General features: G+C 34.5%; 1 protein-coding gene across 1 annotated transcript in view; it reads left to right on the top strand.

Moving 5' to 3' along the window:
* The window catches only part of LOC121368775 (coatomer subunit gamma-2-like), a 22881-nt gene continuing 5318 nt past the window's right edge, over window positions 1-17563 (top strand). Inside the window, 13 exon segments of the mRNA XM_041493523.1 lie at window positions 1-135; window positions 3725-3774; window positions 4082-4162; window positions 7305-7376; window positions 8953-9032; window positions 9901-9976; window positions 10964-11056; window positions 12335-12421; window positions 13584-13700; window positions 14135-14175; window positions 14698-14899; window positions 15965-16176; window positions 17026-17098. Of these exon segments, the coding sequence (XP_041349457.1) occupies window positions 96-135; window positions 3725-3774; window positions 4082-4162; window positions 7305-7376; window positions 8953-9032; window positions 9901-9976; window positions 10964-11056; window positions 12335-12421; window positions 13584-13700; window positions 14135-14175; window positions 14698-14899; window positions 15965-16176; window positions 17026-17098 (1224 nt within the window). The 5' untranslated portion in view covers window positions 1-95.

The following is a 17563-nucleotide window of genomic DNA, read 5'->3' as shown; positions in this document are numbered from 1 at the left end:
TGCGCATTTAATCACTTTGACGTGGAAATAGTTGCGTTTCGTTTCCTTTGCATTTTTTTTCTAGCAAGTGTTCATATAATTAACTTAGGAGGAAAATGCATGTGTTGAGACGTGATAAAAAAGAAGAAGAGGATGGTAAATACATACAACCAGTTACTTTTGATCTGTAATAGGTGGAGTGACAGAAAAGTGGTCACCTGTAACTAGGTACCGCAGACCAAAAAAATATTTTAATTTTTTTTTTCTTTATGGTCATAGTTTCATTAAATATGTTGCTCTTATTGAAAAAACATCACTATATTATCCAAATAAAGCAAAATAAAGTCGTAGTAGCCTTGTACTTCTGTGACCAAACATGGCCGACATGACGAATTTAATTGTCATTTACGTCCACTTTTGTAAACCAAAAAATAACAGAGAAATTTCTGTTGTAAGCTTATAGATGTTACAAGCAGTTATCAATGTTGCATCTCTGAAAATTTCAAGTAAAAATATAAAGGGTTACTATTATTTCTGATAACATATGTATTCTTGGGGTAGGTTCGAAACCGCTCCAAAATGACAAAAACACACAGAAATCTTGGAATACGTAATTTAATGACGTAATAATTGATGCAAATGTTACATCAGAATAACATTTTCAGTTCACATTTATTTACGCTTATACAATAATGTACATCTAGACCAATAATAAAAAGGAAAACATAAAGGTTTAGATCGCAGATGGAAAGTGGATACACGTTACATAAAAAATAAGCTTCTTGTTTCAAAATATTTAAAATATATATATATATATATACATAATAATATTGAATACTTGAAGATTTCAATAAAAGATGCAATAAAAGTTATCATATGTACCAGTCTTTTAACTCAAACCAGTAAAAACTTATCACACGATGAATGCCAATGATTGGTCAATATGTTTAATCAATTTCTTACATAAATATTTACATACTTTACACCTTCAATATCATTATTAGAAACAAAGCAATGTAAGTAGCCATATTTCACCTTTGAAAGGAATGTCCAAACACTCGTACAATATCAGAAAGGTAAATTTCTATCCAGAAAAAATATCCCCAAAACATATTTTAGCAGCTGAAACACTTAAAGCATGAGACAGCAGTCACACGTGTGCTAAATAATTTACTAAATGCAGCTATGATTATTTTGGTTATATATTCTACCCAAAAAGTTAATAATGGGTGGATAAAAAATGACAAAGCATCAAATACGTATAATTTTATCAAAATGTGTCCCTGCTGTGAAGTTCTATATTTTCGCTTTTGCGGGTCAGCGGTTCAGAGTTACCTCCCTTGAAATATTTTCGATGTCGAATTAAACTAAATTGCTTTTTTTTTTAAATTACCCCCAAAATTTTTTTATGCTGTTTTATTATATTACTATATATATCTATCAATATCTCAGTGAAATCGCTCTTTTTGGGGCAAAATAAGACGTATTCAAAGTTTCACTTGCCTCAAAAAAAGTCTTTTTGTAGTCGTTCAACTTCGGAAATAGGATATACATCAATCGGCAGGTGTGTACTTGTCATAACAACAAAAAAACCGTGCAAAATCGTCATCAAAATAAGCGTATTCTGGCCTTGAACAACACTACCAATTGTGAACCAAACTCGTGACATTTCGGAATATGGGCGCAGCTGCGCCCCTAGCGGCGGCTGCGGTCACTACTGTAACTACTTTTCTGTCGTTCCAAAAACAAGCTGACCCATTCCGATGATTCCCGATTCCGAGTCTTTCGCCATAACATCCCGGCATGAGTTTGACCCGTACCCCCCTTTCAGTGGTTAGGGTAGTTTTAGGGGGCTTGCAGTGAACTCGTATGAAAAAATTACTCGTATGGGGGAAAATGCAGTGAACTCGTATAGAAGACTTACTCGTATGAGGGAAAATGCAGTGAACTTGTATGGAAATAACAAACTGATATATCCAATACTGTATAGCAACTTGTGTATAGTTTTTAAGTTCGGGCTAGTGAGAAACGCAAAACATGCATGCATTGTTTACGGTTTCTGTCGCAGGAAATAAGTCTAATGACATGCGTGTTTTGATTGGTTTTTATTACCTGTTTGTTCATCAATTAACAACGGATTACACCTCGCCGTCATATTCTTTTGATATCAGTTCGACATGGGATGATGCCCTGTATTTGAGCATTTCTCCTTAAACTAATCTGTTTACTTATTAAATTGACACCTATGCCCCAGTGGCGGATCAGAGTAATTTAACATAACACTGAATTCAATGCTTAAAACTAAAACTGTAAAAAGTAGCTTCAAAATCCACCCAGTTAACTTCACTGGGAGACCGGCCTCGGTGGTACAGTGGTTAAGCCATCAGACTACAGGCTGGTAGGTACAGGCTTTGCAGCCCGGTACCGGCTCCAACCCAGAGCGAGTTCTTAAGCTTAAACTTAAGGGCTCAATGGGTAGGTGTAAGGCCACTACACCCTCTTCTCTCGCATGATTGAACTACCTCAGTCAATTCATTCAACTGATTGGGTTTTTTCTTCTTCCATCCAGTGCACCACAACTGGTCCTGTCTGGGAAAGTGCATATAAAAGATAACCTTGCAGATTTAGGAAAAATATACCGGGTTTCCTCTGGTGACACTGAGTCAGAATTACCAAATGTTTGACATCCAATAGCCGATGATTAATTATTCAATGTACTCCAGTGGTGTCGTTAATCAAAACAAACTTTGTAAACTCCTGCAGGTCAAGTTATCATATTCTGGCAGTCACATCACATTTGGTATGGGGAGACAATTCCTTTTGTAAAGATGGCAATCTCCCTAGAAATGAGTAATAATCAGGATGTTTTTTTTATTGATTCTGGTAATGATTCATGTAATGCCCATTTTCTATTTTTAAATTATTATGTATATTGATATGGGAATTGGAAAGGCATCTTTCCGACAAAGAGCACTTATTTTTTATAATACTCCTCCTTTATGCCAGCCTGTTTAGTAGTGTTTACTATATAAAAAGAAAAGGGATCAACAAAGTCACATTACACTGTCATTTCTATCACCTCCGAAGAAAAAATGGGTCTAAACAATTGTGTAAATTTTAATGAATTATGTAAAATGATTTTCCTTTAAAAAAAACGTACTGTGTCTTGGCCATAAAATACCTAACTACTCACCTATAAGCTACCATGTCGGCACAGACATTTTCACGCCGTGATGTAGCACATTATGATGACGAGGTATCGGGGTCTAAATCTGTGCTGCACTTGGGCCATGTAGAAAATCATTCATTTCAAACAAGCAGTGCTTGCATTTTTATAACATTTGCAGGGCTAGCTCTGCCACTCGCTAAATTCGCCAATTGCAAATTTTAGGAACAATTGGCAAATTTTATTTTAATTTGGCGAAAACATTTCAAGTAATAATTGCTATTTTGTTGGAAAATAACTGGGTTTTGCATTTTTTGAGATAATTTCGCAAAATGTTTTGCTTACTCAGAGCTAGCCCTGCATTTGGTTTTTTGCTTGCAACAGTGTTTGCCTGGAAAACTGAGTTATCACTCCCCTCACTAAGTGGCAAGTTGATCGAATTGCAGTAAAAAATTAAATATATTTTATTTGCAACTTGATATGATTGCACAATACCTTTACTACCTTTAGTAGACATTTTACACTATATTTTGTTCATTATAATATACAGTGCATTAATTTTGTAAAATTGTTTTTCAGTTGGTGGCAATCCCTTTGGTAACTTGGAGAAAAGTTCTGTGCTGCAGGAGGTAAAATTAATTTTTAATGGTAGTCCAGAGTAATACGGTGTTGATTATATAAAGACTAAAACAGTCAACATGGAAATAAATACAGAGGAGTGTGATTCCTTTTTAAAAAAAATCTGATTTCAGCATTTTTTCTTTCATTTAGTTTTTTTTGTTTTTTACTAAATATTAATTTTCACATAGTAGATAGGATTGATGTGAAATACTAAAAGTAACCTATATGTTAGTAGCTGGCAGATGCACATTTCCGAACATGTAATTGATCAGTGAATGTTTGGATGCAAACTGTTATTCTTATTTTTTTTAACAGACAAGAATTTTCAATGAGACTCCAATCAATCCTCGAAAATGTGGACACATCTTGACCAAGTTACTCTATCTGATAAATCAGGTAAGTGCATGTGGTTTAGTGACCCACCAGATGGGGAAAACATGTGAAAATTAAAATGGAATGGTGTAAAAAAAAAAAACCCCAAACATGGTCATATCCGTATCCATCTTCACTCAGAAGTCAATCATATATTGGTTCTCCACCATGCAGGAAATAACCAATTCTGTGTGTATACATGGTCAGTGATTTTTGTGAGGTGTTTTGTAAAGTGGCCTGGTCTGAAACCTTGTTTTGTTTGTTTCGGGTTTTTTTGGGTGTGTGGGGGTGTCTAGGGTGTGCCTGGTGGTGTGTAATTGATTAGTAGATGCAAGGAGTCATATGGTTTTTCGCCCTTCATGGACCCTGGGTGTTTTTTTCTTTTTCTGTCTGAACTTGTGCCTATATATAAAAGTTTTCTTACTACTTTTCGGTAGGAGCAACCTATGTGGTGACAGCAGGTTTCTTTTCACTCACTTGTCTATGTGTTAAAATAGCCATACATTAGACACCAAATAGCTACACTGTATAATTTGTTTCTATATATATATATATATATATATATATATATATATATATATATATATACATACACAGTAGAATCTCATTGGCTCGAACGCCCAACGGTCGAACCTACCGATTTTTTTCTCTATTAAACCCTTTTATTTTGGTGCTGATTGGTCGAATACCCCTAGGGTCGAACAGAAGCTTTCTCTCGAACCACTTTATTAGTCCGAACTGTAAAATTAAACATATATAGCTCGAACGACTAAGTCTATCCGAAGAAATACATTTAAAAAAAATTTATTTATTTACAAATTTTTCATTGACCCTTTCACGTCGGTCACAAAGTAAGTTAATATAAATTCGGAAGTGGAACGAATCAATCCTAGATCATATGCCGGCTTCACATGTTGTTTATTTAGCACCTACCGGTAATTATCTTTCTAGTACAGATAATAGTACTACGATAATCATGAGCTGAATGAACCTTGCATGTAACACCAATCAATTGGTGAGCCTAGTTAGACCTCGCCGGTTTACTTTAATCATTTTAATCACTACTCTACGCATGAGTGTCAGCATATTTTGTTTTTAACTTGAAATACAGGAGAGATCAATGTAATGTAGTGATTGCAACAATAAAAGGTAAAGGGCCTCCGCCTGTGATTCATGCACTTTCATTCTTTTCTCAACGTTGTCAATATGTTGCAAAAGATTCTACAACAGCATAATAAAGAACGATTTTTTAAATTAATAAATATTTATAAATACAGACTCCCAGTGTGTTTGTTATTTGTTTATTTAACGGTGATAAATAATAGTTACAAATATGTATCTCATCCGACATTTGAAGGCTACTTCGTTACTCATGAGTCAATCGGACCATCTCGCCCAAGCCAGTTTTACGGAAATATGCGAGGTGTTCCGATTGGTTTTTGTGTCACAGAAGCACCCGACAACAACCGAATGCATGGTTCAAACTACCCGATGGGTCGAACAGACTTTGATGCACCGACAGTGTTCGAGCCAATGAGATTCTACTGTATATATATATATATCTACTATGTGATATATATATATATACTGAACAAAATAAGAAACTTCCGCTAACTTTGCTTGAACATAACTTGATGAAAACAAACCGGGGGAATAATTGTTATATATGCATTTAAAGAGTGTTCCATGATGCGTCGTTTGGTGCAAAAATCATGGTCATAGGTTAACAGAAACTGGGAGAAATTTTGACCAAGTGTGGTAGGGGTTAAAAAAACCCCACCCACTTAATAACAGGTATGACCACCTCTTGAATTGACCACTGCAGAGCATCGCAGGCGCATAGAATTGACTAAAGTGTTGATTTCTGCCTGTGGAATATTGTTCCATTCCTGAATGAGCGCTTGACGAAGTTCGTTGACGTTAGCGGGTGGGTTGGGACGACGCCTCAATCGTCTGTCCAGACTATCCCAGACATGCTCAATGGGGTTGAGATCAGGACTTTTAGCGGGCCAGTCATCAGTGAAATCAATATTATTTGTCCTAAGAAAATTTACAGTGTCTCTAGCTGTATGAGAGGTGGCATTATCATGCTGAAAAATCGAGATGTTGGCGTTGTTATGGAACAGAGGAATGACGTGATGAGCGAGAATGTCATCGTGGTAACGTTGAGCATTTAAATTGCCATCAATGATGACTAGTGGTGAACGATAACCATTGGCAATGGCTGCCCAGACCATGACACAACCCCCACCCCCGAAACGATCTCGTTCAAGAACACAACAGTCAGCATAGCATTCATTTGTCCTATGGTAGACGCGCACCCTGCCATCACCACGTTGTAAAGAAAATCTGGATTCATCCGAAAAAAGAACGGTATTCCAGCGTCGCCGTATCCAACGAGTGTGTACAATTAAGACGATTTAGACGATGACGTTGCGTTAAAACGCATCCGACGTAAAGACGTCGTGCATGTCCACAGACGATTACGAACAGTTTGCCCACTGATTCGGTTATTATGAAGCCCAGGTGTGTTAGCAGCAGTAGCAGTGGCAGTTTGGAATCGATTGCGCAAATGTGTGTTCATGATATAGCGGTCTTGACCACGCGTTGTAACACGCGGACGTCCACGACGTGGGAAGTCGTTGGTGCTTCCTGTCGTTCGAAATCTTACGCGAAGATTTCATATCGCTCGACTAGAACTCCCAACATGCCTTGCAACTTCTTCTGTCGACATGCCAGCATCAAGCATGCCAATCGCCCGTTCACGTAAATTATTGGGTATTCTTGGCATACTAAAAACGCTACAATGTAAAAAACTTTAATTTGTTTACAAATTTTGAAGCGTTTTCGTTCACTTGACAACAATGTCAGTAAGACAAGTAAAACAAATTGACCGAATACTACACAGGACATGTCGAACCATGCATACATGTGCAAATTGAATTTCACGTTGTCGACAACTGCAAAAATAATCGATAAAATTCATGAATCCTGATAATACAGCTAAAGGCTAATACTACCTATATAATTTCATTACACAATGAATTCTTTAACACAACAAATACTATATGTACAAATCGGAAGTTTCTTTTTTTGTTCAGTATATATATATATATATATATATATATTTATATATTGTTAATCAAACATTCTTTTTTGTTTTCAGGGCGAGTCTATTGGATCTACAGAAGCAACAGAGGCTTTCTTTGCCATGACAAAGCTGTTCCAGTCCAAAGATGTATGTATTTTGTAACCCCATATATGTTGAACTTTAAAAAATCAGTGAAACTGATTTATTAGAAAAATAACATCATTTTTGATATTGTGCAGCACTGGCCATTTGTCCAGATCTTCCATGTAGAATTTCTTGCTCAAGAGATATGCCAGGTATTTAAATTAATCTAAAAAGAACTATCGCTGATTAACTTTTATAGGTTAAGTAAAATATTTCACTTTGAATATACTCTCATTTTAAATAAGAGCTGAATATTGGATTAGATTTGAAATCACTGGATTGGCTATTTTGGTAAATGATTGTGTTATTTTCAGAATAATTTTTTCTTAATTTTTTTATTGTCAATGATAAGAATTTGCTGCAACCTTTCAGTGAATCCTCCATCTCACCTTTTTATATAACTAAACTAGCAGTGTTCTTCTGTTTACTATCGATAGTCACCTCCAGAACAAGTGAAAACGATTGATGAATATTCAGTCATTACCGTATATCTTCTCCTATTAGGTGATCTTGTCTGTAAGTAAAGTCCCTAATTTCAAGACCTAGAAATGTATTTTTTCTATTGATCATTTTACAAGTCGATCCATGAAAAATGTCCTAAAACATTGAAGTATTTCTTATTTCAGCAAATGAGAATTATGAATAGCTAATACATGTGATATTGTCTACAATTTTGCAATTAGTAATTGTGGTGAATTTTGCTAAATGGACTTGTCTTGTGACTAATGGCACTATTTTCCTTTTCAGATTTTTCCCTTTTCCATTTCATAATGTTACAAATTCAGTTTTTTTCCGTTTCAGTATTAAACAAATTCTGTTTTTGTTTCACTCGCACACACACACACGAATACGCCACAACACAGACTTCGGACATTTTCGGTTTTCTTTACGATATGATCGGGAAAATAATTACAAACGATCACACTATAAACCACTTTCCTGTATAATTTATTTTGAACAAAGCCTGGCATACAATATGCAATTACTGCATTCCTTTGTGAGATCGGAAATATGTCAATGCTGCAAATGTTAAAAATTAATAAGCAAACATAACATAATATATCTTTCACTTGAGTAAATATCGGACAATTTTAGCTCACAATGTTCGGTTTTTCCCGTTAAATCGCCGGGAATAAGCGAAGAAAACACGACTGGTAAAACGTCTAGATACTCTACATTAAACATTTGGCGTAACATACAAAGGTACTATAGTGGCATAGCGTAGCACAGGCAGATGTCGGTGTCCATAGTTTCTAGTTCGAAAAATAAATTCTAATTAATCAAATGCGCTATTTAAAGTTAAATAATGTTTTTGAAAAAAATCGGGAATTCCGTTTCAGATAGGTATTTCCACTCAGTGCCTCTATGTGACATGTGTCTTTCCATGACAGAATTTAGAATAATGTTTCATGAAAAAATTGTCTTTTCTAGATGAAGATTATTTGGTAATTTATTACTGCCTAAAAAAGAAAAATTGTTACCTAAATTTACTGTTGCACAGAAATTAATGGCATTTAATTATGTATTAGTTTTTAGATTCATGCTTTTAACACAGAATATATATATATATTTAAAACAGACTACTCTTCGGCGACTTATGTATCTGGGAATCAAAGAGATGTCCAAGATAGCTGATGATGTTATTATTGTGACCAGCAGGTATGTTCCCCTCAATTTCTTAAAGAAAAATACATGGAGATGTTATGTAGACTTAAAACTTTATTCTATGAAAGCAAACAATGATTTGTATAACAAAACATTAGAACAGACATACACAGTTGTCACCTAGACTGGATTATTTAATTCATTTTAACTTGATTTTTGTACTTATATCTAGGTAAGGTTCAAGCACAGTTGGGCAAACACACTCATCTGTTTGAGATGTCTATCCAGAACTGGATTTAATGGCTAACTAGTTATTAGTTTGGTGTGTGTCACCCTTATATCTGCTCAATTGGCTATTGAAACTTGTTCAGGGTGGGAGCCGGTATTGGGTTTCAAACCCAGTATCTACTAGTAAGGATGAGGATTTAACCACTGCACCACTGACAGTATGTTTTTTATTACAAATGTTTTTAAGAGTAAAGAATACCATAGCCTTTGATCATATGTACACGTCATAGAGCTTGTCATAAAATTATAAATTAATCAATGTTATGTATTCGGTGGGATTGTTCATGATTTTAAATAATAACTGTTTAAAAGTGGAGGTTTTTTTCCATCACTTAATGGATTTTGTTGCTTGCTTGAAATTTTTATCCTACCTATTAACCTTTTCAAAGTAAATAATTTATTGCATGAAATCTTTTTAAGTAAAATCCCTTAATATCAAATAGACCAATTTTTTATATATTTTTAAATACACTTTGTTGTGACATTTAGCATAAATGTGTGAGTGGAAGACGAATCCAAATTATACATGTATTATTACAGGTCTACTTTTTATCCTGAAATCAGTTATTAGTGGTATTTACTGACATATTACAAGTAGACGTTTGTTGTAGATAATAAAATGTTTTTCTTTCAGTCTGATGAAAGATATGACTGGAAAAGAAGACCAGTTCAGAGGACCAGCCATTCGAGCTCTTTGTTCCATCACTGATGTAAGCTGAAAATTCATAGTGATCATATTAAGCCAATGTTCACATTCATGTCATTTTAAGGTAGTACTAAACCAAATAATGTCCGGCTGGGTCAAAGTTCGAGGTGCACCAAACGTTTTATAAAGAAATTAACACCACAAGTCCTGTGATTGGTGATAAATGTGAGTGTGTTGGTTGTAAAAACAAATAGTTTCATCTGGGCAAAAAATTTATGCAATTTTATTTCATCTAGTACCACTGTGTCAAATAGCCTTGTGCTTGAAACATGTATGGGGTACCTGTAAAAAAAAAAAAAAAAAAATCAAATTTTGTGCGAAACTAGGGTAGACATAGATGCTACCCATTATCTCTGAATTGAGCATCTTCACCCCCAATTTTTTCTGATTCACTTTAAAGGTGAGGGGTGGTAATATTTATATCCATGGTGTTTATGTTGATTGATATGCTGCAGGTAGGAGTTTTAGCCACATACGTTACTATTGTCGTCTTTGGGATTTGATTTGGTAGTATACACCCTTAAAGCCATTGTAACATAGTAATGGTGCATTTCATTAATAGCTGACAATTTACTGAAAACAGATTACAGATTACACTATTTGTTATATGTTGTTACCTAATCAATAAAATAAATAATATATTGGTTACAAATATATCTATATTTTTTTTTTAATAAACTATTGATTAAACAGAAAATATTAAATTTGTAACTTATAAAATAAAAAAAATAACAAATATTTCTGATCTTGAATCTAGTTTGTTTTCTTGTAATATCTATGATCAAGAATTATGTATTAATTTTGTGACTAGATGTGTAAATTTTGCAATATACATATTAACAACTGGCTTGCCTCGAAAAAAAGAATTTCATTAAACACATTCTAACATATTATTTCTCTAATAACTAAAATCATATTGTCAACATTTTAACAAAGTTTGTAATGACACCAAAATATTTTGGTATAATCAGTGTTGTTTGTTGTTTTGCAGACCTCCATGCTCCAGAACATTGAACGATACATGAAACAGGCAATTGTTGACAAAGTTTCTGCTGTTTCAAGTGCTGCTTTGGTTTCATCCCTTGTAAGTATATTAACTGTGTGTTCGAAACTCTGTTCTTTTGCATGGAACATGCTCTTAAATATCTTGAAGAGGGGAGAATGTGTGTCCCATCTCGTCACACACTACCTCACATAGTCGTATGACGAAAATGGATTCCTAGTCGTCGTGAATGCAGTTTCCAATACATGGGGGAAAAGAAGTGTGAAAATAAATTGAACCTGTGATCTTTTAAATGAAATATATATGTGTGTAATATTTATTCATTTTAAAAATCATTTCTAAAAATCCCACAAGCCACTTCCTTTCTCTCCTTCATTTTCAATGATTCTCATTTCATCCTGAATTTGTATCCTCCTGTCTTTGAACATCATTTTCAGTCCAGCTCCACATCACAGTTGATGGTCTCCAACCATGACAGGTGCTTGTCTCTTGCCACACACCTGTCATTTCCCATCAGCTTTTACTGTGGGTTTAATCTGACCACTTTTTATCTATAGTTTTCATTGGTTGTCTGGCATTAATAAGAAGCACCTGTAACTTCAATGATAATTGAGTTGATTAATTAAAACATTTTTTTTTTTTAATCCAATACATTGTTTGTTCCCGTGAAATACAGCCAAAAATCAATTGACATTTCTATTACTTAGTGCACAAATTAATGGCCAAACATTTTATGCACTGATGTCTACAATTATCCAATGCCAAGTTTCTGTATTTTAATGTGTTGAGATATGTAATAATTAAACTGTACCATGATTGCGTTTCCTTTTCGTCTATTAGGATTAGGCAGGATTTAGCTCAGTCGATTGAGTGCTTGCTTGAGGTGCTTGCGTCGCAGGATCGAGCCACCTCAGTGAATTCATTTAGCTGATTGTTTTTTCTTTTTGTTCCAACCAGTGCACCACAACTGGACAAAGGCCGTGGTATGTGCTTTCCTGTCTGGGAAAAGTGCATATAAAAGATCCCTTGCTGTATTAGTAAAAATGTAGTGGGTTTCCTCTGATGACTACGAGTCCGAGTTACCAAATGTTTGACATCCAATAGCCGATGATTAATTAATCAATGTGCTCCAGTGGTGGTGTTAAACAAAACAAACTTTTGTTTATATTAGTATTACACTGTATATTTTCTATTCCTACCACCACCACCCCCAGTTCCTTAATAGAAGATTATTATCATTTCATTTTGTAATGTTTGCTATAATATTGTTATTAACAGCTATTTATTAGTACTAGTAGCGATATTATTTATGTTTGCACCAATATTAAAAAAAAAATCTCTTTTTTTCTACTTTTTTAGCATTTAGGTAGAGGTGGTCATGACATCACCAAGCGCTGGGTGAATGAGGCACAGGAGGCTGTCAACAGTGACAATGTCATGGTCCAGGTGTGTTGCTCTTGTCCATGCTAATGCTATAACATAGAAAAACATAGAGAGTCGGAAAGATTAGAACCGACTAAATCGATTTACATTGTATATGACAGTATGAGAGTGGTTAAAACAAAATTAATTAGCTATTAACCATAGTGACTGAGGAATGATACTGTCAAACAATCAGTTTGAAAGCAGTGTACATAACAGTATGGTAGTGATATTAAAAAAATTATTAAATGGCTTAAAAACATGTAAAATTGGAACAGGGCTTGTAATGAACTTGGTCCCCAACAGAAGAAACTGGATCTAGTACATGTAAAACATATGTAACACTTACCATATGTGCTATGATAGGCATTGTAATTTTTATTTTATCTTTTGGCTATTATTTTAAAGAGAGATGTTGACTGGAGAATATTTGAGACCAAATAATGAGAATTACTTTTAAAAAACCATGAAGCTGATCATAGGATAAACCTAGTTTGTATTGCTTGTATTCAACTTATTATTTTAAAATATATGCAGATAAAAAAAATCAGTGGCATAATGAGTTATTTGCAGTGGTGATGCTGTATTGTACTGAAAACTAACAATGTGGCATCCTTTTAATCTGTAGTATATTTTATTTTCAATCAATCACTTTCAAAAGATATATTTGATAAACAAGTGTATCTGGTGTAGTAGAAACGTATCTGAAAGGCAACAACTATTTGATACGTTAAACTCCTTTTCCGACTTCTCTACTCTAAATAGCAATTTACAATTTATATTTATTATATCATACAATAATGGTAACATTGAAATTCTTAACCATGTATTAACATTTATTGACGGCTGTATTTCTAAACGTAAAGTTCTATCCAGAAGAGTGATCTTCATCTTCACAACCCCTGCAATTAAAAAAACGTCCACAGCTAAAAACAAGCAGTGGAATTTTTTTTCTAATATAGTCCACTGCAAAACAAAGTGCCGTGGAGAATGAAAAACTCCACGGCATTGCCGATTGCCGTTGGCAGTTGCAGGGGTTGTCTTCATATAGTTTGTTCATGGTAAAGACTGTTTGTGGTCAGTGCATTTTATAGCCATAATTTTAGAAATTTATTTGAAGAAAGCACATTAGCCAGTTGATATTTTCCGATGAATATCACATGTGAATTACTTTTCTTTTCAACAGTACCATGCACTGGGTCTCTTGTACCATATTCGAAAGAACGACAAACTGGCGGTGACGAAACTAGTCAGCAAATTCAGCAAGCATACCTTGAAGTCGCCCTATGCTTACTGTTTGCTGGTAAGTAGTTGCTCTTATATCAATAATTGTTTGTTTGATGTTATCAAAACTATTTATTGATTTTAAAAATATTTAACTTGTCATATGTATTCAGCATTTCCTAAGAAAGTGTGTGTGTGTGTGTGTGTGGTTTTTAAAGCCTATCTGGAATATATTTTATTCATGTTTTGTTTGCTTATTATTTACAGGTAAAGTGTTAGTTTTTGATATCTGTTTAAATTTTTTTTTTTTGGGGGGGGGGTTTTCTTCTGTATTCCTACATGCTTAATTTTTTCTGGTGATTTTAAAATAATACATTAAATCTACTGATTGTAGTAGTTTAGAAGTTACCAAAGTGGATGATTGTGTGCAGCCTTAACAACTTTATGTTACTAAATATTTGATATTGATTTTGGCTTTTCACTTCAGATAGAATATATGAAATTTATTTTCAGATCAGGATTGCCAGCAAATTAATAGAAGAGGAAGATGCTGGGTATGTAGATTTACCTCTTTTAGTAGTTAGGAAAGACTAATCAAAACCACTTGAAAGGTTCTTGGTTAGAATTTTGGTTTAAACCTTGGTTCTACCATTATCCGTTATGTTCTTTTGGGGGTCAATAAACTTTACTACCCCCTCTCCCCCCCCCCCCCCCAAATACAAAATAATAATTTTTAAAAATCATGAAATCAGAGATATTTGGTTTGCACAACTCATCACATATTGATGTTTAATTTGAAGCCTCCAGTCTTGGGTAATTTACTAACAGTTCTAAGCTAAAAGAGAGAAAAGTCTCATGTTGATGAAAAATTACGATTCTTTAGTTTGAAAAATGTGAAACCCTTATCTACATAAACCTAAACAGTAGGTAGCCAGTACCATGAGTAATAATAATATAAATGGAGTATTGTAGCATACATACCTTTGAGTTCATGTACTGTGAATGAATTACTGAAATTGAATGTTAGATGATGCCTAAAAGTCTATGTTAATATTGTATTGGCCACTCATTTGCAGATCGGAAAGTCCTATGTTTGATTTCATTGAGAGCTGTCTGCGACACAAGGTGGAAATGGTGATCTACGAAGCAGCTCATGCGATTGTCAACATGAAGAACACCACGGCTAAAGATCTGGCACCTGCAGTGTCCGTACTTCAGTTGTTCTGCAGCTCGCCCAAACCAACACTGAGGTTTGCTGCTGTCCGCACTCTCAACAAGGTATTATCAGAGACCACTAGAGCACATTGATTTATTAATCATTGGTTATATGTCAAATGTTCAGTAATTCTGACATATAGTCTTAGTGAGGAAACCTGCTACATTTTTCCATTAGTAGTAGCATGGGATCTTTTATATGCACCATCCCACAGACAGGATAGCACATACCACAGCCTTTGGTATACCAATCGTGGTGCACTGGCTAGATCAAGAAACAGCCAAATGGGCCCACCCATGGGGATCGATCTCCGACTGACTGCACATCAAGCGAGTGCTTTACCACTGAGCTACATCCCGCCATTTATCAGAGACCAGCATCATCTGAATATATTTTTTTTAATGCTGTTATTTGGAATTTATTGAAAATTTAGATGATTTTATCAGAAACATCATTCCTAATTTTAACCCCTGCGTGTGCTGTAACCTCACCATGGTGCAGGGGTGTAACATTCTCTTTGAGAATGGCCAATACAGCACAAAATTGAAGTTTTGAGTAAGATTCAGTATCCGTAAAATTCTGTGATATTTGTGTTTTTCAACAGTTCTTTACACTGTTTTTGTTTGTTTTGACTTCTTATATTGATGTTGATCATCACTTTATTTATTTGCATTACCATAGTTTGACACCCAATAGCCGATGTATTTTTTGTGCTGGGGTGTCGTTAAACATTCATTCATTCATTCATTCATTCCTAATTTTTTTTAAAAACAGCATTTTATGCAATTACAGCATTTTTTTTTCAGGTAGCTAATTATTTTTATATACTTTCCTTTAATGCCCAATACCTGATTATCGTATGGGGTGAAGAGGGATGATGTTATTCACCAAAAGTTGTATCTTTATTACCATGCCACAGTATAAGTACAGTTAATTATTTCAAATATTCATTCATACGCTGTGTTTAGATGTTTGTATGACAGGATGTTTGTATCAACGTTCATTCATAAATTTTTAACTTTTCTCCAATAGCCAGTTTTTTATGTGGAACATTTTACTTATTACAAATGATCACCACTGGAAGGTGTTTTGATTTATCAATATTTATTTTCCCCTATTTTCTTTAGGTTGCCATGAAACATCCTGCTGCAGTGACTGCTTGTAACCTTGACCTTGAAAACCTGATCACGGACGTGAACCGGAGTATTGCAACGTTGGCAATAACCACTCTCCTAAAGACAGGAAATGAGAGCAGCGTCGACCGGCTGATGAAACAAATCTCCTCCTTCATGTCGGAGATCTCCGACGAATTCAAGATTGTCGTTGTCCAGGCCATCAGGTGTGTGTTGGTATTTCTCCACAGGTTGTAGGGGAGAGGATCATATTTATCTATTATCAAAGAGTGGGGAAGAAGAGACTTTACTTTATCATAATAATGTTAAATGTTAATTAACCAATATCCTCTAGTGATGTCGTTAAGCAAAACAAACTTAAAGTTTGCATTTAAGGGACTGTCTTGAGTTTTTTGACATGGTAACATGGTTGTAACTATGATCCTTTTTAATACTAAAATTGCATATTAAAGATATTTTCCTGTACAGAATATTAGTATCTGTATAAACAATGCAGGATTCTGCAAGTAAGGTTTTGATTGGTGGACACGAGCTCCAACTGGCTGTCTTTAGATCCACATGTAATAGTGGAGCTAATTTTAATTAGATTGTATCAGTAGTAGCCTAAACCTGATTTTACCATCGGTAATTTTGTACATACTAAAACAATATGTATTAAGAAGAAAATGAATAGTAACTGCTACAAAAGTTAGGACATGACCACAAACATATTCAATATACAGACACTGACATTCTAAATGGAAAAAAGTAGTTGCCAAAAAGGCTCTGTTAATCAGAAATATTTTACAGTAGATGCAAACTCAGGACAGTCCCTTTAATACAGCCAACTTAAAATATATCTGCCAGTGATAATATGTTATTTATGACCAAGGAACATTATGTAAAAACCCCCAAAAACTTACATAGCAAATCATAACACGATACAGAACAAAATATTCTGAGATGACATTTAATATATTATTTTGTGGATGTTTTATTAACATAAACTTTATTTACTTGTTCATGTGTTTGTGTCATTTCCATATTTAAAATGTTACCAATTTTTTATTTTATAGGTCTCTGTGTGCCAAATTTCCCAGAAAGCACAGTGTTCTTATGAACTTCCTGTCCTCCATGCTCAGAGAAGAGGTAAATTGTTACAAATATTCAGTTGTTGTAATGTCTTTTTGTTTATAGATAAGAACAAACATAATCCAAAGATACTAATATACTGTAAATCCTGAAATTTAGGCGTCCCTCAATTAATGCACATGACGTCAATCAGACTGAAATGTGAAATGAAATTAATGCATTCATGGTTGGCAACCAGCTGGACTACTGATTCATGATCATAGATGATAGAGCTTGGTGCATGTACAGATATTTCCTTTCGGTTTCCACACTAATGCTTATGCATAGCTTCTGTACTCTGACTTCAGTGGACATGGTTTGAGTTTGGAGTTTTCCTTCTCCCTAGGAGAGTTTCCTGGCATAGCTCTCCAAGTCATTGAGACATGCAAGCTACCTCACCACGTCAAGGAATGGACCATGAGATAGAGACTACTGATTCAATATTTAGAATTGAATAAATATGCTGAATTGTGTTTTATAAAA

The sequence above is a fragment of the Gigantopelta aegis genome, chromosome 3 (assembly GCF_016097555.1).
Source record: "Gigantopelta aegis isolate Gae_Host chromosome 3, Gae_host_genome, whole genome shotgun sequence".
Taxonomy (NCBI): Eukaryota; Metazoa; Mollusca; class Gastropoda; order Neomphalida; family Peltospiridae; genus Gigantopelta; species Gigantopelta aegis.
Note: the sequence above shows the minus strand (reverse complement) of the source record. Positions and strands in the feature narration are given on the sequence as shown.